The sequence below is a fragment of the Typopeltis vanoorti genome, chromosome 9 (assembly GCF_054136105.1).
Source record: "Typopeltis vanoorti isolate ZY-2024b chromosome 9, IOZ_Tvanoo_1.0, whole genome shotgun sequence".
Lineage (NCBI taxonomy): Eukaryota > Metazoa > Arthropoda > Arachnida > Uropygi > Thelyphonidae > Typopeltis > Typopeltis vanoorti.
In genome coordinates this window covers 128,519,719-128,541,900 of record NC_143557.1, presented here as the reverse complement: position 1 = coordinate 128,541,900, position 22,182 = coordinate 128,519,719, and the positions used below count along the sequence as shown (strand labels likewise).

At 35.2% G+C, this 22,182-nt stretch overlaps 1 protein-coding gene across 1 annotated transcript in view; it reads left to right on the top strand.

Moving 5' to 3' along the window:
- Positions 1-22,182, top strand: part of LOC150103529 (terminal nucleotidyltransferase 4B-like) — a 161,902-nt gene that overhangs the window by 87,012 nt on the left and 52,708 nt on the right. Inside the window, exons 6-7 of the mRNA XM_090397691.1 lie at positions 4,207-4,347; positions 16,425-16,638. Of these exons, the coding sequence (XP_090253817.1) occupies positions 4,207-4,347; positions 16,425-16,638 (355 nt within the window). The remainder of the gene's footprint in view (positions 1-4,206; positions 4,348-16,424; positions 16,639-22,182) is intronic.

The following is a 22,182-nucleotide window of genomic DNA, read 5'->3' as shown; positions in this document are numbered from 1 at the left end:
AATTAGCCATATAGGATCTTATTCATTAATTCTAGTAGCTTGTATCTGAAGTCATCTCCAGAACATTTGAAAAGTTCTATATTGATGCCACTTCACCTGGGTTTCTATGGTTATTGCATTGTTTAAGTGTTGACTCTAAACTTCAAGAGTAAAGGAATCTGTTGAATTATTTGCAGATAATGGTTCTGAGAGTGGGTTGTCATTAATTGATGAAAACCTACAAAAATAACTAAAATGAATAATATCTAATTTTGTATATCCAGTAACAGATCTTAAAAAAAAAAAAAACGTCTGTAATGAGTGAAAATTTTTAATCGATGACTAAAACATTAGTTTTATTGTCATCGAATATAACCAGTAAGAGGATAGAATATGTTGCACTTCTCAGGCATATTACTAAATAACCAACTAACAAAACATGGTTACCTAAAATAGATGCACAGCAAATATCAGATTAATTAGCATTTTATATCCAGTGATGATGGAATATACAAAATTTGAATCATTAATAGTGGATATTAAAATATGGAAAGTTGAAGTATTACTGATTTTTATCTTTTTTTTTCAAAATATATAATTTCCTTGGCTTTAGATATTAAAAACAACCTAAATTTTTATCAATTGTTTTTTGTGTTTCTGCCGCATTATGACACTACCAGTTCCCATCTTCCATCAATGTTTCAGAGCCAGTCAGAATTCAGAAAATTCACTGATTTAGTTAATATGTATACACACCTGAGAGTTCTATTCTTTTTTTTTTCTTTATTCATAAAAATGATTCAAGAAATGCTGTCAATGGTCTTATATCACTGATAAGACATATCAATGTTTTCATCATGTCTCATAGGCTTATAAACATCGAAATGCATATGTTTGGGGGAAAGGATCAAGAAGACCCTTGATGGACCTTCCTAGATGTCACAGGAAGTTGCACAATGGGCTGTTGAATAAAAGAGTTTATGTTGGGAGTGGTGGATGAGCGCATTGCATTGCCTGAATATGTTTTGAATGAGCTCAAGATTCGATATGAAATATGTAGACCTTTCACAATAGGTTGCTGCACTCTGTTGATTTTTTGTTATTAATAATCATTTGTAATTATATAAACTTCTCAACAGATCTTTGACTCTAGGACATTTGTTATAATAATCATATTAACTTCAACATTATTAGTTACACATGGTCAAAATTAGTCATAATATTAATAAAATATTATAAAATGATCAGGTCCAGTATTGAACGTGCAACTGATGTATTTGCAACCTAAGCTGACACCTGACTTGTATGGTAAGAAGTCAACTGAATAAATTTATATGGAATAAGAGAGAAATTAGTTTTAACTTACGGATCTGCAGATATGAGTCCTGAGAAAGATTAGGGGCGTGAACAGAATGACATCAATGGCAATATCATATTAAAAAGAGGGTATTAGGAAAGAACTTAACATTGTTAGCATCCAGGAATGGGTTAGCAGAGCTAATCTCAGGTGGTATGGTCACTTAAATAGAATGGGGTAAGGAAAGATTAGCAAAACAAGTGTTCTCTGCCTGCCACGTTGGCAGGAAAAAGACCCAGAGGAAGACCAATATATAGGTAGATTGATACAGTAAAAAGTGCCTTAGAACATAGACAAAGATATGATAATGTTGGAGCTTGACAGATAATAGATTGATTTGGAGGAAAATTGTAGATAGGAAGTTAGTAATGATGTAAATTTTTCATGTAGTACTATCATATCCTGTACATCTCTTGAGGGTAAATGTCAGTAATTTGATAAGGATCTAACATATCACACAGAATAGGTTAGATGCAGTGAAGCTGAAATTACTGGCTCTGTAATTTTTATTTGAAATGATATTTCATTGAACTTCGGATCTTACAAATTTTGATTATATGAATAGGAGAGGGAATGACCTACCAACTCCTTGAGTGTTGCCGCTAATTTTTTGGCTAAGCGATCACAAAGAAAACACCGTTAAGACCTATAGTTGAAGGAATTGATAGCCCGACGTATCACTTAGCCAAAAAATTAGCGGTCAACACTCAAGGAGTTGGTAGGTCATTCCCTCTCCTATATCAAAAACACACAATGCTTCATAAACACCATCAAAGACATTACATTAGAAAAAGATGATTTATTAGTCAGTTTTGACATCTCTGCCCTCTTCATGAATGTCCCAATCAATGACACAATCCTTCGCCAACAGAACAAATTCCCCCTCCAGATATCACAGCGATCTTTGCACATGTATTATGGTGTTGGGTTATTTTGTAGGGCAAAACGCCTTCTACTTACAAAAAGAAGGTACAGCCATGGGCTTGCCATGGAACATTTTGAGCAACTTGCCTTAGGTTCCTCCCCTTTAAAACCCAAAGGCTGGCTTAGATACGTTGACGATGTTTTCACGATCTGGTCCCTTGGCCACCTGACATTAGACACATTCCTTAGCCACCTAAACAAACAACACAAATGCATATAATTCACAATTGAAATTGAAAAACACAACGTACTTCCGTTTCTGGATACACTTGTCACACATCTTACCTCTGGCAATCTTTCCTTCGCTGTTTACTGGAAACCGACACATATGGGACAATATATACACATAAACTCTTACCAACACAAAAACTAGGTGTCATCAACACGCTAAAAAACAGGGCGCAGACGATCTGTTCCAACGAACATTCACTAAAAGACAAATTTAAAATTATCTTTAATACTTTCCAAAAAAAAAAAAAACTGATACAGCCAAAACACTATTAACAAAATTCTCTACAAAACCTCAATAAAAAACAAAGACAAACCAGACTACAGTAAAACTATAACCATTCCCTACATTAAAGGAAACATCAGACAAAATAAGCAGAGTACTATGAAAATACAACCTCAAAGCCACCTTTAAACCTCCTGCAAAATTAAAAAGCTTACTCAACTCATCCAAAGACCCACTCCCTCCACTAGCTCACCCTAGAGTATACTGGATTTATTGTACTTGCAACATACCATATATAGGAGAAACAGGACGCACAATTCCTATCAGACAAAAAGAACATAAACGACACATTAAATATAATAATTATGGTGAAGCTGGCCTTTCTGATCATGCCCTGAATTCGTTACACAGAGTTGACTGGAAAAGCACTAGCTGTCTACATCATACTAAAACATGGTATGAACGGAAATTTAAGGAAGCATGTGAGATTATTATCAACCACTCCAATATGAACAATAATGATGGTCTAAAAATACCAAACATGTGGAAGGTATATATTCGACCCACGGAACGTTCCTCACTAAGAACAACTATAAACAGGACTGTAGAAATTCCAGTATCTTAAAAGCAAAAATAAGAATTGTAATACTAAAAATAGGACATCATTGTTTCTGAAAGAATGTTTATTCCTGTCGTAAATAGAATTTAGCTTGATGTAATTCCCCCCCCCCCCCCTAGAGTCATGCCAGTAGAATAACATGTGATGAAATCATTGTTTCTTTAGCTTACAGTTAATAATGTAACTCAGCTTGTCTTGTATATTGATGTATGCTCCAAATGATGATTTTGATGTGAAGATCGAAATGTCGGGATAATAAAAAAGTTTTTTTAACACAGTTGTAAATTCCATAAATTTTTAAAATTAATGCTGATCACCGTGTAACTCTAAAAGAAAGGATCATAATGGTAAATTTTGTGGTTCCATCAATCTGCTTATGTGTGAAAAATCTGCTGCTGCTCTGTATAATGATGATGATGCTTTCCTTATGAAAAGTGAGACCTGTGCTTATTCCATAATACATTGTAATCAAGCAATGTTACAGTGTTAAATTGTAATGTTTGATAATGTTCTGTAATATATTATCATCTTGTCTGTATACCATGCATAATATTTACAGTTGACAGTATATACGCGTGCACGGTTCATACTCTGAAAGACTTGAGATTGAATTCTAAGATTTAACTTTAACTTATAGGAACCTTTTTCATCCCGCAAAAGAGGTACACCATAGAAAGGGAAAATGTTTCGTTGACAGACAGAGCAGAATGCAGATGAGATTAATCACCATATTGAAGCATTAAGTTTATATGACGTTACATGCCAATAATAAGACATATCTAACATGTCAAGGAAAAATTATAATATATTTTATTTGATTTTAGTGACTTTTTCTTTCCTTCTAATACATACTTTTCCCCCCCACTTTTACAGGAATTCTGTAGAACATTTCCTTCTCTGCCAAAGCTAGTTCTGGTACTGAAACAATTCTTGTTACAGAGGGACCTCAATGAAGTTTTTACAGGAGGAATTAGTTCTTATAGTCTCATCCTCATGACTGTTAGCTTCTTGCAGGTACTTTTATATGAATTTAAGTTGTTTGTAATTTGAAAACTAAATATATGAATTTGAGAATAAAATATTTAGCAGATGATAAAATTTTATTAGTGTTTCCTAGCATAAATCAGAAATGAGGTACAGGTGTACCTCACTTAATGCAATGCATGCATACCTGTGAAACTGCTGCAAAATTATCTAGAAGAAACATTCTTTTTCATTTAAATATACTAAATATATTATCATTAGCATTTATTTATATTGTAATTATTAATATTTATCTTTATTTTAATTAAGTAATGAATTAATATATTGATGCATTTTTGTATAAAAATATATATATATATATATAAGAATTTAAAAAAAAATTGAGAGGGAGAAGATAAGCTGTTAATGGGAACATGCACAAGCTAACCTGCACATGAAATGGCAGTTCTCATTACATGAATTGACTTGATAATAATGTTGTTCGCCGAGGTTAGTTTCCTTCTCACACATAAAATATATTTGTTAGTATTCTATTAATTGCATGCGAACACAGAGTTCTCAAGAACCAATGAACATTCTCTAACATCCAGTACAATGAGATTATGTATATTATAATAACATTCAGGAAAGTTTATAGAGATACTTCTCAGAGCTTCATCATATTACTGGCCTGGTTGGCTGCATGGTTAGTGTACCCACTCTCCAACCAACAGTTAATGGTCAAATCCTGCTGTGGGCATAAATGTTTGTGACTGTCTTTAGATGGGAGATGAATTTCATCGCCCAGTGTGAGACCACCTTCCTGTTTATTGGAGGCCTGAAGTGGCTGAAAAAGTATCATGTTTGGTCTCTAGAGCAGGGTTTCCAGACAATGTAAAAATAAATAAAAAAATTAGAAAAATGGGAAAAAATCCTTGCCCACCCTCGGTACATTTGTACCGTGGGTGGGCAATACCCTTTAGGTTTAGTAATACCCTTTTGTGGGTGGTAACCACATTAAAAAAAAATGCCATCAACACTAGGCATGAACCATACAAAGATACTTCATACAAGTTGATTCCCATTTGATCATAATTTTGTAGACTAGTGAGATCCTGATTCAGAATATATCTTCATTCATAATGATGCTGGTTTTACACTTGTGTCTCCAAGATCTTTTGCAAGTTAATACAGTTGTGCTGGGGGACTCATCACTGATGCCGATACCAAAAATAGTTTCTCAGTACCTATAGCAACTTCCATTCAGCACAGTTGTGTCTTTTTTCCTTTAATCCTGGTAGATCTAGCAGATCTACCAGTCTGTTCAAAGTCGGGCTGGATTGCAGATACAAATAGCTCTATACACTCCAGGATATGCAAGAAGATGAAACTGATCTTTAGGAGAATGGATGAAGGTTTCCAGCTGAATATGTGTCATAAAAGTAGCCTGGAGTTTATAATTACAAAGAACTTGAGCTATTTTGCAGATATGCCAGATATAAAGGATGAATATGGTTTTGCTGTGATCTTGTGTGTTGGTTGAAGGAGGGATAGAGTAGGCATATGATGCTTTGTCTATTTTTTTCTGGCTATTGACTTAAAATATATTATTGGTATTATTACCCTGAATTCAGTGATAAAGGCATTTTTGTCATTCAAATAAATAGCCCTAGCTCTGTGTTTAAGTGTTTCGAGGATATTTTACTGTGACTAGGTTTCCTATAAACAAAAGGATAGAGGGACAGGAAGGAAGAAGCTCATTGCAGTCCCATGTAAATGTTAAGTAGGTGAAGAACAAGCAGGATCAGATCTTCACTTTACGACATATAGTTGAGAAAACATGGGAATATAACAAAGATCTGTATTTAAGTTTTATTGTCGATCTGGAAAAGGCATATGGCAAGGTGAGAAGAGAGAAGCTATTCAAAACACTAAAATTATGTGTTAATGGGGCATTATATCAAGCAATACTTAGTCTTTATTTGACTTGAGTTGTAAGTCAGCAGTTAAAATTGAAGGAAGTACAGGAAGATGGCTTAATGTTAAATCTGGTGTGAGACAAGGATGTACATTATCCCCGCTGTTGTTCATTTTCTATATGGATCACATTATGAAGGAAAGTGGTATTAAACATGATATAAAAATTGGAGATGTTAATGTCAGCTCTAAGCTTTATGCAGACGATGTTATACTTCTAAATAAATCTGCTACAATTTTGCAAGATTCCCTGACTAAATTGAATAACTATTGTAATAGATATGGTATGAAGGTCAGCAATAAAAAGACAAAGACAATGAAAATAGGTAGAATCGTTGAAAATGTCAACTGTGTTGTGAACAGAGAACCTGTGGAACAAGTAAAACATTTCAGCTACTTAGGAACAATTTTTAGTGAAGATGGTAAATTAAACATGGAAATAGACAACAGAATCAACAAAGCTGGTATGGTAGGAATTCAATTAGAATGTAGTAGTAGTTGGGTTAATTGTAGTGGTGGATGTCTTGATCTCAATCGTCGTACACTTAAGTCTAGGAGATCTAAATGTATTGATAGGGCTGTGTTCTCCAAGATTTTCTTATACTCCTGTAAGAGAGCCTTAGTCCTGCGCAGATTCGGTGGAACAATGTTACTAAGAGCTGGAAGCCAGTGTGTGGGCATTGATTTAATTGTGCCAGAAATCAGTCTCGGTGTATTTTTAGTTGAAAGTTTATTTTTCACTTGGTTAGAGTATAATAAATTTAGTTTAATCCTTTATCCAAGTGTGAGCAAACAAAGTTTGCGCCTGAAAGTATCTTCAGGACTGGGGTAAGGTGGTACAACACCAGGGCAACTCGTTGCAAAGGCGGAGCAAGCGACCAACACTCCTGTCTCAGTATCTCCTATAATGCAAAACACATCTCCTTGCGGATATGTCTAATGTTATGCATTAAGGGAAGGGCCACTACCCAGACTAGTTTCGACCTTTATTGAGGTCTCTTCAGTGGGAGCCAGGCCCAAGCTGAGATACCAGGCAGAAGCATTCGCAGGTCATCTCTACCTATAGGAGTTGCCAAATGGTGTGCCACCCTTTTTTTAATAAATTACTCTGGATTTAGAGAAAGATGTTGAAAGTTTATTTTTCAGTTGGTTATAGGAGATACTGAGACAGGAGTGTTGGTCGCTTGCTCCACCTTTGCAATGAGTTGCCCTGGTGTTGTACCACCTTACCCCAGTCCTGAAGATACTTTCAGGCGCAAACTTTGTTTGCTCACACTTGGATAAAGGATTAAACTAAATTTATTATACTCTAACCAAGTGAAAAATAAACTTTCAACATCTTTCTCTAAATCCAGAGTAATTTATTAAAAAAAGCGAGGCACACCATTTGGCAACTCCTGTAGGTAGAGATGACCTGCGAATGCTTCTGCCTGGTATCTCAGCTTGGGCCTGGCTCCCACTGAAGAGACCTCAATGAAGGTCGAAACTAGTCTGGGTAGTGGTCCTTCCCTTAATGCATAACATTAGACATATCTGCAAGGAGATGTGTTTTGCATTATAGGAGATACTGAGACAGGAGTGTTGGTAGCTTGCTCCACCTTTGCAACGAGTTGCCCTGGTGTTGTACCACCTTACCCCAGTCCTGAAGATACTTTCAGGCGCAAACTTTGTTTGCTCACACTTGGATAAAGGATTAAACTAAATTTATTGTATTATTTAGTTGGCTATCAACAAATTTAACATGTGTGCTATTTAGCCACACTGGTGAGCAATATTCGGCAACAGAGAAAACTAGAGCAAGAGCAGTAATCTGCAGATTATCGGCTGTTGCTCCTCACGTCGTGCCTATTAGTTTTTGTATTATGTTGTTACGGGTTCTTAACTTAGCAGAAATGTTTGTTAGGTGTTGCTTGTAAGAGAGCGTGCAGTCCTGGGTAACGCCCAAGTACTTTGGAAACTTATTGTGTCGTAGTAAACATCCTTCAAAGAAGATATGTAAAGTGACATCTGCCATGTGATTATTAAGGCGAAAGCTTGATACTTCTGTTTTGTCTGGATTGAGCTGGAGCTTCCATTTTTTATAATATTCACCTATAGTTTTCAGATCTTTTGTAAGTACGTCTTCAGCCTGACTCATGTTTTTGTGTCGAACGGCAATTACAGTGTCATCAGCATAACAGAACTTGCGTGAGATGGTAGCAGGCAAGTCGTATAAAGTAAGGTTGCCAATACTGACCCTTGTGGAAGACCATTATTAAGTTTTCGTTGTCGGGACATTTTATTTCCTAATATAACTTGAAAGAAACGTTCATGAGCATGGAGGAAATTAAGTGTGCAGTCGTTTATATGGGACAATGCTAAGAAATTTGTATATAAGACCTTCACGCCATACTGTATCATAGGCTGCTGTTAGGTCCAAGAAGACAGCTGATGTTTTTTCTTGCTTCTGAAATCCAGCTTCTATGTATGATGTTAAAGTGAGCACTTGATCACAGCAACCATGTTTATCTCTAAAACCAGCTTGCTCAATCGGGGGACATGCTGCATAATTGGTATGGACAATCTGTAGTATAGAATGCGCTCTAACATTTTATAGGTGCAACTCAATAAAGCAATAGGTCTGTAACTTTTTGCCTCCTGGGGTGGTTTTCCAGGTTTAAGAATAGCAACTATTTTTGACTTCTTAAACTTGCTAGGTAGTCGGCCAGTCAATAATATATCAGAAAAGAATTCACAGAGACATTTTGTAGTATTTGGCCCACTATTAATCAGAAATTCAGGATGGACACCGTCGAAGCCCTGGGCCTTGCCTGCTTTGATATCTTTTATGATGGCTTTTACTTCATCTATAGTGAAGATTGAGGCATATTGTGAGAAAGCAGGGGCATTTATTTTTAAAGCTCTAAGTTCTTTCTTAACTTTTTTGTTATGTTCATGGTCCCTAGGTGCCCTTGATATATTAAAAATTTGATTAGCTATTTTCTCAGGGGAGATGATCGTGCTTTTTCTTTTAGGTAGATTAGTTGTGGATAGTTGTTGGAGAAGATTCCAAGCTTTTCTACTTGATCGTTTGAAGTCAAGGTTTTCAACCGTATCAAGCCATTTTGTTTTTCGAGATGAGTTCAGGCTATGTAGTAATTCATCTGCTATTTCAGGATCTTCACTTTTCAGGAACTCTCTGTAGAGATGTTCACTCTCTTCATTCCATCCGGGGACATAATCTTTTCTGTAACCTCTAGGGATATATTTTTTCGCAGTTGATATGATTGCTCCTACAAATCTCTTGTACTCTGCAACGCTAGCAGGTATCCACCGAACACATTTATCCAATTCATTTGCAAAATTTCTCCAATTTGCTTTTTTAAAATTCCAAAGTGGTCGTGGAAAGGATCTTGCTATAGGTAGTGTCATACCAATTTCCAGTAACACCGGTCGATGTTGACTGTGTGGGAAGTTAGAAAGTACATATCGTTTTGCTGGTAATGTTTGCCCTTCTGTGTTTATTGAAACAAAACATAAGTCTGGATTAGACTCTGTTTGCCATGCTGATGATCTAAAGGTGTTTCTATCTTTGGCATCAAATACAAGGTGTATATTATTTATTTCTGCCCATTGAACGAGGGTAGTCCCTCTGTCGTTGTTATCACGGTACTTCCATTCTTCATGATGGCTATTAAAATCACCAATCCATACTGTTGGATGTTGATAAGTAGGTATCACATCTATAGACCATGATGTTAAAGGAGGTTTATAGACATTGACTATTGTTATGTTGTAAATTTTCACACTCACAAGATGGGTATCGTTATCACATCTCTTTGTCAGGACAGAAGCATTTTCTATATCATCCTTAATATATGTTGCAATGCCATAATTCCGGTGGTATGTAGCACCAATCAGAGTGTAACCAGTTATTTTTCCTCTTCTATTAAGGTCATCTTCGTTTTCAGCATGTGTTTCTTGAAGAAGCACAGCGTCAATGTTATTTTCTTGTAGTATTTTGCAGAGATAGTCACATTTTGCTCTGTTAATTCCCTCGATATTCAGTTGACACATTTTAAGGCTAAATTCCAGTTTTTTGTCAACATCATCAATAAAATTAGAAAAATCAGTATTGTTTGACTGCATGCCTTAGCCAGGAGAACAAAGTGTTAGACTGGCTGCCAAATCGCTCTAGCTCAATTAGCGTTACCCAGGGTGCACACGGGGAGGCGAGCTAGATTACACCCCTCTAAAATTGGTAATATGTATGGATGAAAATTCTTGCAGTTGTGGCAGCAAAAAGAGGTATGATATAGTTATTTGTGATTCTTTAGATGACTTTTAGACTATATCAATTTAATTTTTTTTTATTTTTAATTTCATAATAATTTATTACATGAAGTTGTAAGATTAAGTCTGTGAAACAAATGGATGATGTATAACAGGTTTTGCAGAGCCATAGTTTTCTGATGGATGATGTACTGAGATTTTCTGCCATTACTTACTTGTGGAGGCTGACTTGCAGTATATTAATAAGGCCAGGATGCCTCTTGTTTTTTTCAAATAAGAACAACAACTAGAAAAAATAACTGATTATCATTTTCCTTTAAGTCAGTATTTATCCTAGAAACGTCTAGTCATGATTCAATTAATCCCAGTGGTGAATATATCATTAACATAAATCTATCCACACAGATGGCTAAGGATGTATAATCGAAAATAGTTGATATTCTAATTCTAAATGTCTTGATGTTCAAAATAATATTCAGCTAGACGAGAGCTGTGTCCATGATTTTTTTTTTTTTTCTTCCAATTAAATAATTTCAATCTGTGACAAAATCAAAGATGTTGACTACAACAGCACAGGAAGTCTTAGAAAATATACATTTGCTACCAGTATGATAGTACTTAATGATGCAATATCACAGCCTACCATCATTTGGACTTGAAAAAATTTCTGCTGGTTCACTAGTCAGGTCAACTTGAGTTGCCTGATGTAGTTGCATGTTCAGCCATGGACTTACGAGAGTGGTGTCAAAAGTTCTCAGCCTAGCAATGAAAAAACGAATTTATAATTTCAAAATTATTTTTATTTTTCAACATAATTCCCCTTAAAACTCCTTAATCTCCCTTAAGACCCGTTATCCCATTCCTGTAGTGGTTCTCAGTAATATCTGCAAAATACCCCTCTACAGCTGCAGTCACCTCTTGATTCGAAGAAAAAGACTGACCAGCGAAGAAGAGTTTTAGTTTTGGGAAGAGATAGAAGTCAGAGGGAGCCAAATCTGAGGAATAGTGTAGATTTTCCAAAAATTCATTGTGCAGATCCCTTAATTTTCCCATTGCCAAAACACCTTTCTGGGCAGGTGCATTGTCTTGATGAAAGATGATTTTTTTTCTTCTACAAACCGGGTCTTTTCTCACAAATTTTTCATCTAGTCTGGTTAAAAGATTGGAATAATATTCCCTCCTGGTTATTGTTTTCCCCTTTCCAAGATAATTAATAAACAAAATGCCTTTAGCCTCCCAAAACACCGATGCCACGACCTTTCCTGCTGATGGAACTGACTTTGTGTTCTTTGGTGCTGAACCACTGGCTTCTGTCCACTGTTTTGACTGCTGTTTGGATTCTAGTGTGTAATGGTGAATCCAAGTCTCATCCATGGTAATAAATTGATGCACAGATTCAGTTTTGTTCTTGTTAAAATACTCCAAGCACTGTTCAGAGATTTTCATGTGCGTGCTTTTTTGATCTGCTGTGAGCAAGTGCAGCACTCATCTTGCACAAAGCTCTTTCTTTTGCAATTCTTCATGCAAAATATAACCTACATGTTCTTTTGAAATGCCTATAGTCTCAGCAATTTCACACACTCTGACTCGCTGGTCATCCAATACCATATCGTGAACTTGATCAATGATTTCTGGTGTTACACTTTTTGGACATCCTTCTCGTGGATCATCTTCAAGGCTGGTACGGCCACGTTTAAACTCGGCAGCCCATCTCGTAATTGTCAAAAACGAAGAGTGCCCATAAATTTTTATGAACTTCAAATGAATTTCTTTTGGCCTTCTTTTATAAAGAATTTTATAACCACACGATACTCAAATTTATCCATTTCAAGGGGTACAGACTTTTGTTTCAGACAGCTGTATAAAATAACTACTTTATAGAATGACTTGCAATTTCACATGGATGCTTATGACAGATGAACCAACTTAGAAAAAAAAAATCTTGCCGATAGTGTTGCCATCTAGCTCGAGGCTGAGAACTTTTCGCTTCACCCTTGTAGTCAGTTTAGAAGCTTTTGTTAAAGCTATGGCTAATTTTCACCCTGTTTAACTACCAATGTTCAAACCAGTATGTCTGCTACTAATATATTAGTGGGTTTATTTATCAGTTTGTGAGACACGAAGAAAAACATTTGTACATTTTATCAATAAAACATGATCATTTATTATTATTTATTTATTAATCATACATGATCGTTTTTACAAAATTTTAGTCCTAACACTTATGTATTAAATGACTTCTGTAAAAAGAAAAAAATTCTTTCCATTATAAACAAAAAATGGGCTAAAAAATTTGAAATCAAGATAAAAGCTAAAAAAAACACCTTAGGTCTTTTTGCTGATTAGCTATGAAACATTGGTGCAGTGGGTGGTGATGTGTGGCATGGCAGCAACTAAGAAAACAGTTGTTTTTAGAATCAATATGAAGAAATTATGCATTTTGGGAAAATATAAAAATAATATGTAACAATTCTAAGTTTTAATATCCACTAGTAATGGTTTAATTAATGGTTAAAAATTTGTGTATTCTATCATTGTGTACAAAATAAGCCAATTACTGCTATTAGTAATTGATTTTTGTTTTTCATTACCATAAAAAAAAAGATAAGTAAAATAAAACATGTTACTATGTCCTGAAATGCTGGTTATTTTTCATTATGTTAAGTGAACTTCAAGCATTTTTGTGATGCTTGCATATCTTGTTTTTTTTTTTTTTATCGCATTCCACTGAAACAAATTTTGTAATTGCCCAACATGCCTTAATAGGAACAAAAAATGCAAAATATTTATGGCATAAAACATACCATAGAATCAGCATTATGTAAAGAAAACCAACAAATTCTTATGTTTTTACTCAACTAAAATTTTCACTAATTATGTATGTACATATACATCGAAGAGCCAAAACATTATGACCACCTACCTAATATGATGTTGGTCTTCCACATGCCACCAAAACAGCTCTTATCCAGCGAGGCATTGATGCTACATGATTTCTAAAGGTTTCTTGTGGTACCAACAGGTAACCAGCAAATCCTTTACTGGTTTGTTGGATGTGCTGTTCCAACACAAATCACAGATGCCTTCATTTGATTAATGCCTCGGGAATTGGGAGGCCAGGGCGATACATGAAAGTCTTCCTCATGTTGCACAAAACATGCTTGCACAATTCAGGCAGTGTGGAATCATGCATTATCCTGAAGGCATGACCAGATGGGAATACCATTGCCATGAACGAATCTACTGGGTCTGCAATGATTAGGTAGGTGGTAGACACCATAGTTTCTTACACATAAATGATTGGACCCAGGGTTTCCCAGCAGAACATTGAATTAAGCATTACACTCCACTGGCTTGCTCTTGTCCCATGGTGCATCCTGGTGCAAACACTTCAGATAAACTACATATACACACACACATATCTGATCGTGCACATGGTCTAATTGGAAACAAGTTTCATTGGACCAGATGACCCACTTCCACTTATGCAAAGTCCAGTTTTGATGCTCGCATGCCCATTTGAGATGCTTTTAAGGGTGAATTGAGGTTAGCACGGATATTCAGACCGGCCAGCAGCAGCTTTCGATGTACTGTGTGTTGTGAGACATTACACCTGTCACCAGCATTCAATTACTGGCAAGTTGCACTAGTAACCCTTCTGTTGCTCATACCATCCAGGATAGCCTTCGCTCACCTTGAGCATCGATGAGCCCTGGTCAGCCCACACCTTACCGGCAGTTCATGGTTTTCCCTCCTCAGAACACTTTTTGAAGATACTCAATGGTTGACCATGAGCACCCAACAAGGCTTGCCGTCTCAGAAATGCTCTGACCAAGTTGTGTGGCGATCACAATTTGTCCTTGATCAAATTTGCTTAAGTCCACTTACTTTGACAGAGGGTAGTATCAGGTGTTATTTGTACTGTTTCATGACCTGCACAGGCAGCATCGTTTCCCTGCAATTGCTTCGATTTGCATGAAGAGTTGCATGCTGTCATAATGTTTTGGCTCTTTGGTATATTTCAAGCCTTAGCCATGAATATTTTCTTATAAAATGAGAAAATTCTTGATGGAGTGGTGTGTTATGGGCTTTGAGAAAACATGATAGATACCTATGCTATTTCATTCATTTTGAAATGAATAAATCATTTCAAAATATTTATGCTTCCTTCAATCATCTTTAACTAGCCAGTATGTTTGTCCAAGTGAATAGGATCTCTACTGTCCAACCAACAGGTTTCAGATCTCTACAGCAGAATTTTCCAGGTTATTTAACCCATTGCCCACCCAATACGTAACATGTTGTAAATATACAACCATTTTTGAGTAGATTCACATAAAATAAAAATTTGAGTAAGTCACAACCAATTATCATCATCATCAAATTCCCACCATGTACTCTCAAGGGGTATACAGGATATAATGGTATTATCTGAAAAATTTACATCATTACTAACTTCCTATCTACAATTTTCCCCCAAATCAGTCTGTTACCTGTCAAGACTCCAATATTATCAGATCTTATATTTCTGTCTTCTAAGGCACTTTTTACTGTATCAATCCACCTATATTTTGGTCTTCCCCTGGGTCTTTTTCCTGCCAACCTGGCAGAGAACACTTGTTTTGCTAATCTTTTCTATCCTATTCTATTTAAGTGACCATACTATCTGAGATTAGCTCTTCTAAAGCATTCCTGGATGCTGACAATGTCAAGTTCTTTCCTAATATCCTTGTTTTTAATATGATATTGCCATTGATGCCATCTGTGCACACTACTAATCTTTCTCAGCACTCTCATATCTGTGGTCTCTGGTCTTTCATCAAGTGTTTTATTTATAACCCAGCTCTCAGATCCATAAGTTAAAATTGGTTTGAACACTGTCTTGTATACAGCTAATTTAGTGTTTTGACTGATTTCTCTCTTATTCCATATAAATTTATTCAGTTGACTTCCTCCCATACCAGCTTTGTTGATCCTGTTGTCTATTTCGATATTTAATTTACAGTTTCACTAAAAATCATGCCTATGTAGCTGAAATGTTTTACTTGTTCCACAGGTTCTCCATTTAAAATGTAGTTGATATTTTCACTTCTGTCTATTTTCATTGTCTTTTATCTTGTTTTGTAACTTGGATAAAGGATCTTGTTATTGTTGAAATTCATACCATATCTATTACAACAGTTGGAAGTTGTCGAAAGTTTATTTGCTCACACTTGGATAAAGGATTAAACTAAATTTATTATATCTATTACAACAGTTATTCAATTTAGTCAGGGGATCTTGTAAACTTCTACCAGAGTTTAGAATTACAACATCATCAGCATCAAGCAAAGAGCTGAGATTAACATTTCCAATCTTCATATCAGTTAATTATCAGAAATTAATATCACTTTCCTTCCTAATGCGATCCATATAGATAATGAATAACAGAGGTGATATTGTACATTCTTGTCTGATAACAGATTTAACATTAAACCATCTTCCTGTACTTCTTTTAATTCTAACTGCTGACTTACAGCTCAAATAAAGACTAGGTATTGCTTGATATAATGCCCCATTGACACCATATAACTCTAGCATTTTGAATAGCTTCTCTCTTGACACCTTGTCATATGCCTTTTCTAGATCTACAAAACTTAAATACAGATCTTTGTTATATTCCCATGATTTCTCAACTGTTTGTCATCATGACCAATATATAGCTTTAAAGCTACAACTAACCTTTTCCAAAATAATTTATATTTTGGAAATTCATATTTGATCACAATTTTTAATAATTAAGAAGTTTGGCAAAATTGAGATTCTAATCATGATTTGTTTTCCACAATGTTCATTGCAATATCATTGATTTATTTAATTTCTGAAATACTCTTTAATAGCTCCATCCGCGAGGCGATGCAGTCCTTCCAAATATTAACCTGGGAACATTGCTTATAGAATTTTTTGAACTATATGGACACAATTTCAATTATTTCAATACTGGCATCAGGGTGAATAATGGAGGTTCATATTTTGCAAAGGAAGAATTTTCGAGAGATATGATTAATGGTTTTTCTCCCTCTATTCTCTGTATTGAGGATCCTCTTATGCCAGGTAAGTGATATTTCTATAATTTTTGATTATTTTTATTTATGCTTGTCATTATTGTCAAACCTGGCTTGTTAGTATTTTAGTTATTTAATTTTTATCGATTGAGGGTATTAACAAGAGTTAAGAAAAATAATGTAACTAAGTCAGTAACAAAAAGTAACTGAAAATGCTTAAAAAGTTCTGCTTAGTACAGGGAAAGCAAATTTTAAGATTGCTTGAATGCTACCTCAATCATGTTTGAAACTCACTCCCAGAATTTCTTTTCTGTAAGAAAATATTTTAACATGATTTTTTCAGGTATACTGGAATACGAAGCTGGGTGATATGAAAGTACAGTCTGGAAAGTTGATGATGTTTTGAGATACTTTCTTACAAAAAAGAAATTAGGTACTTGGCATACCTAATTTAAACCTAAGCTCTTATTAAAAAATATATCATGTATAAAAGAAGTATGCCAAGTACCGAGGAAGCAAGACGTTGGTTGTAAATTTATAAACTGCTCCTTTACTTGCTTTTTTTGTTTTGTTTTGTTTTAATAGCAATATTATTGCTATTGTTGGAATATTAGATTTTTTTTTTTAAGATCATCATTTATTTATGTATGATTAGGGAAATATTTATAGCTTGTGGAGATAGCTATTAAATGAAAATAGGCCAGGTTGCTCTGTTTTGTGTCAAATAGTAAATATCAGTAATAGATTTAAAAAAAATTGCTCGTGGCTTATTTGTCTGTGTGTGTGTGTGTGTGTTTACAAAAGTCTTAGCTCATAGGCTTTGTATGCCTCTAGACCTAGCACAACCAAAAGAACAGGCAGGCTTTTGAAGTTGTTTTAGTACAATGGACCATATTCAAGTTATACAGCAGATTATTGAATGCTGTAATGAATATCATTTACCGTTATGTCTTAGTTTTATTGATTCAGTAAAAACTAGTGCAATACTTAAAAGCATTATGAAACCAACAAGTGGAGGAGCCATACATCAGGACCATCAAATCAGTATACACTAATGTCACAGCAGCAGTTCATTTCAATGAAAACATCTCTACTATGGAAATACAGATAGGTATAAGACAGGGTGACACAATATCTCCAAAATTATTCACAGCGTGCCTAGAAGAAATATTCAAACCTCTTGTTTGGGAAGGGAAAGTTCTGAAGATAAATGGAAGATATTTAAGCCATTTACGCTTTGCAGATGACACAGTTATCTTTACTTCGACTGCACATGAATTACAGACTAGTATCTATGAACTCCAAATTGCTAGCAAAACAGCTTGCCTAAAGCTAAATCTAAAGAAGACCCAAGTTATGTTCAATAGCTATGTACAACCAGAAATAATAAAAATTAATAATGAAGAAATTAAACAAGTAGATCATTACATATACCTAGGACAATAGATATCAATGGAACAAAATATCATGGACGAATTTAAATGACACACGATGCTTGGGTGGAAAGCATTTGGAAAATTATATTCATTATTCAAAAGCCAGCTACCATTATGCTTGAAGAGAATAGTTTTTAACCAATGTATTCTTCCTATATTGACATATGGCTATGAAACATGGACACTAAATGCAATGGACATTCAAAAATTAAGAACAACACAATTTAGTATGGAAAGAAGTATGCTTGGTATAGTATGCTCACAGTTTGTAGATCTCTGCTTGGCGACTTGCCAAGAATAGTCGATTCATGCTGAAGGGGAGAAAGAAATGAAGGGAATATGAGTTGGTCGCCAACACGTGAAATCACATGCTTTATAGGTAAAATTTTTCCACTGTTATACAAGCAACATAGTTAACTACAATGATCATAAAAGAGAAGTTAATTTTCCAACGTGTAATAATAAACAATTCATCCCACAATACAGGCCGATTACCCTATTATCGGAATGGATTCTCCTCCTGTTGACATGCACAGAGGTGTCGAAGGGTCTCAAATCTGTGGGCGTACTACACCACAGGACTGGATCACAAAAGTAATATGTGGATAAGAAACCAAACCAAAATCTCTGACATCATGGGAAGAGTGAAACATCTGAAGTGGCAATGGGCTGGGCATATTGCTCGAAGACAAGATCAACGATGGACAAAAGAAGTACTGGATTGGATTCCACGAGAGGAAAAACAACCACAATGCTAACCTAAATCATGGTGGATTGTTGATATCAGATTTACAGGAGTGACATGGGGAAGGATAGCCATGGACAGACAATTTTTGAGTAATCTTGAAAGGCCTTCATCCAGCAGTGGATCAACAATTGCTGATAATGATAATATATATATATATATATATATTGCTCTCATACATGAGAGGTCACGAGACCTATAAGCATATCAGTGGGTTGCAGATGAGGACTGAGATAGAAGTCTATTATCATCAAATTCCTGTTATGTACCTTCAAGTGGTATACATGATATGATAGTACTACATGAAAAACTTACATCACCACTAACTTCCTATCTATAATTTTCCTCTAAATCAATCTGTCATGTCTCCAGCATTATTAGATCTTATATTTCTGCCTTCTAAGGCACTTTTTACTGTTTCAAACCACCTATATCTTGGTCTTCCAATGAGTCTTTTTTCCTGCCAACTTGCTAGATAACACTTGTTTTGCTAATCTTTCCTCTCCCATTTTGTTTAAGTGACTATACCACCTGAGATTAGCTCTGCTAATGCATTTCAGGATGCTGACTATGGCAAGTTCTTTCCTAATATCCTCGATTTTAATATATTGCCATTGATGCTATCTGTTCATGCCACTAATCTTTCTCAGGACTCTCATATCTATTGTCTCTACTCTTTTATCAAGTGTTTTATTTCCAATCCAGTTCTTAAATCCATAAATTAAAATTGATTTGAACACTGTCTTGTATACAGCGAATTTAGTGTTTTGACTAATTTCTCTCTTATCCCATATAAATTTATTCAGTTGACTTCCTACCATACCAGCTAACATGTTTTACTTGTTGTATAGCTTCTCCATTTACAATGCAGTTATTTTCACTTCTTCTGCCTAATTTCATTGTCTTTGTCTTGTTATTGCTGAAATTCATACCATATCTATTACAACAGTTATTCAATTTAGTCAGGGAATTTTGCAAACTTCTACTGGATTTATTTAGAAGTATAATATCATCAGCATAAAGCAAAGAGCTGAGATTAACATTTCCAATTTTGATATCAGGTTTTTGATATTACTTTCCTTTTCCTGTATTGTGAATGGAGAACCTGTGGAACAAGTAAAACATTTCAGCTACTTAAGAACAATTTTAGTGAAGATGGTAAATTAAATATGGAAATAGACAACAGAATCAATAAAGCCGGTATGCTAGGAAGTCAATTGAATAAATTCATATGGAATAAGAGAGAAATTAGTCGGAACACTAATTTAGCTGTATACAAGACAGTGTTCAAACCAGTTTTAGCCTATGGATCTGAGAGCTGGGTCAGAAGTAAAACACTTGACCAAAGATTAGAAACCCGCAGATATGAGAGTCCTGAGAAAGATTAGAGGCGTGAGCAGATGGCATCAATGGCAATATCATATTAAAAATGAGGATATTAGGAAAGAACTTGGCATTGTCAGCATCCAGGTATGCGTTAGCAGAGCTAATCTCAGGTGGTATGGTCACTTAAATAGAATGGGAGAGAAAAGATTAGCAAAACAAGTGTTCTCTGCCAGGTTGGCAGGAAAATGACCCAGAGGAAGACCGAGATATAGGTGGATTGATACGGTACAAAGTGCCTTAGACGATAGAAATATAAGATCTGATAATGTTGGAGTCTTGACAAGTAACAGACTGATTTGGAGAAAAATTGTAGATAGGAAGTTAGTAATGACATAATTTTTTTTGTAGTACTATCATATCCTGTACATCCCTTGAAGGTACATGGCAGGAATTTGATGATGATGAGGAACTTAGGGGTGTTGGTAAATAGGGAGATGAAGTTTAGGGGATACATTGCTAAGGTGTTCAAGATTACACATAGGATTACGTGGTTATTGAGGAACATACTAACATCCAGAGATAAAGAGGTTATTATTCCCCTTTATAAAGCGTTGATACTTCCACATTTGGATTACTGTGCTTAGGTCTGGTCACCTGAATTCCTTGGAGATGAGGAGGTTGTGGAGAGGGTTCAGAGGAGAGTGACTAAGTTGGTGAGTGATGTAAAAAATGTTCCCTACATTGATAGATTGAGAGCTTGTGGATTGCAGAGGTTGGCTGATAGGCAGAGAAGAGAAGATATGATAGAAACATTTAAATTATTAAAAGGTTTTTTATAAGATTGATGGAGGGAAAATGTTTCAGCTTTGTGACAGTGATGGAAGAACAAGGGGTCATCCCTGGAAATTAAGGAAAAGTGTAGTTAACACTTTTCCTTAAGAACGGAAATGTATGAGAACGAGGTTTTTTGGCTGGAGGATGGTGAATGAGTGGAATTCATTGCCTGGCTCAGTTGTGAGTTCTTCGTCTGTAAATGAATTCAAGAAGAGATATGATAAATATTGTTTTGCTAGTTTGGATCTCCAGTGATGAGTCTACTGACTCCATGGAAATAACTGTAATAATAATAAAAGGTTGCCGACCTCTGTTCTAGATGTTTGGAGTAATTGCTATGAAAGACTGCTAAATGAATAAAAGCAGTGTTAGCATGGTGATAGAAAACTCCTAGTAGGAATGCAATCAGGAATACATATCCATGCTTGAAGTAGAAAAAGCCATCAAATGCATGAAAATGCAGTAGATGAAATTCGACCAGAAATGCTCATATATGGAGGTATAAAAGTTTTACAGTGGTGGCTGCATTGCATAATTCAGAAAGCCTGGTAAGAGGGTTTAATTCCAGATGATTGCAGCAGAGCTCTCATAGTACTCATCTGTAAAAAATATGAGAATTACAGAAGTATTTCCCTACTTTGGTGTTTCTGGTAAGATTTATGCAAGTGGCTAAGAACAATTGTGAAAGGAAGCTTGTTGAAGAAAAAGTTTGATTCAAGCCAAATAGAGGTTGTCAGGATCAAATTTTCTCTTTAAGACATAGTTGAGATATTTTAGGAATATAATAACGATTTTTTAAAGATGCCAAGAAATTATATTCTTGATTTAATCCTTTATCCAAGTGTAAGCAGACAAAGTTTGCACCTGTAAGTAATTTCAGGACTGGACAACTTGTATAATAACTGAGTGAAAAAATTTTGAACATCTATCTCTAATCCAGAGTATTTTAGTAATAAGGTGTGACACCTTTTGGTTACTTGTATATGGAAGTATGACTTCTGCATTACTTTATCACTTCTGTTCTGGCTCCCACTGATGAGACCTCAATAAAGGTCGAAACCAGTCTGGGTAGTGACCCTTCTCATAATGCATAGCATTATACATGTGTGTAAGTATATGTGCTTTGCATTATAAGATTCTAAGGCAAGTGATGTCATTAGCTTCTATATATGAGTTGCCCAGTCCTGAAATTACTTCAGATGTGAACTTTGTTTGCTTACACTTGGATAAAGGATTAAACCAAGAATATTAT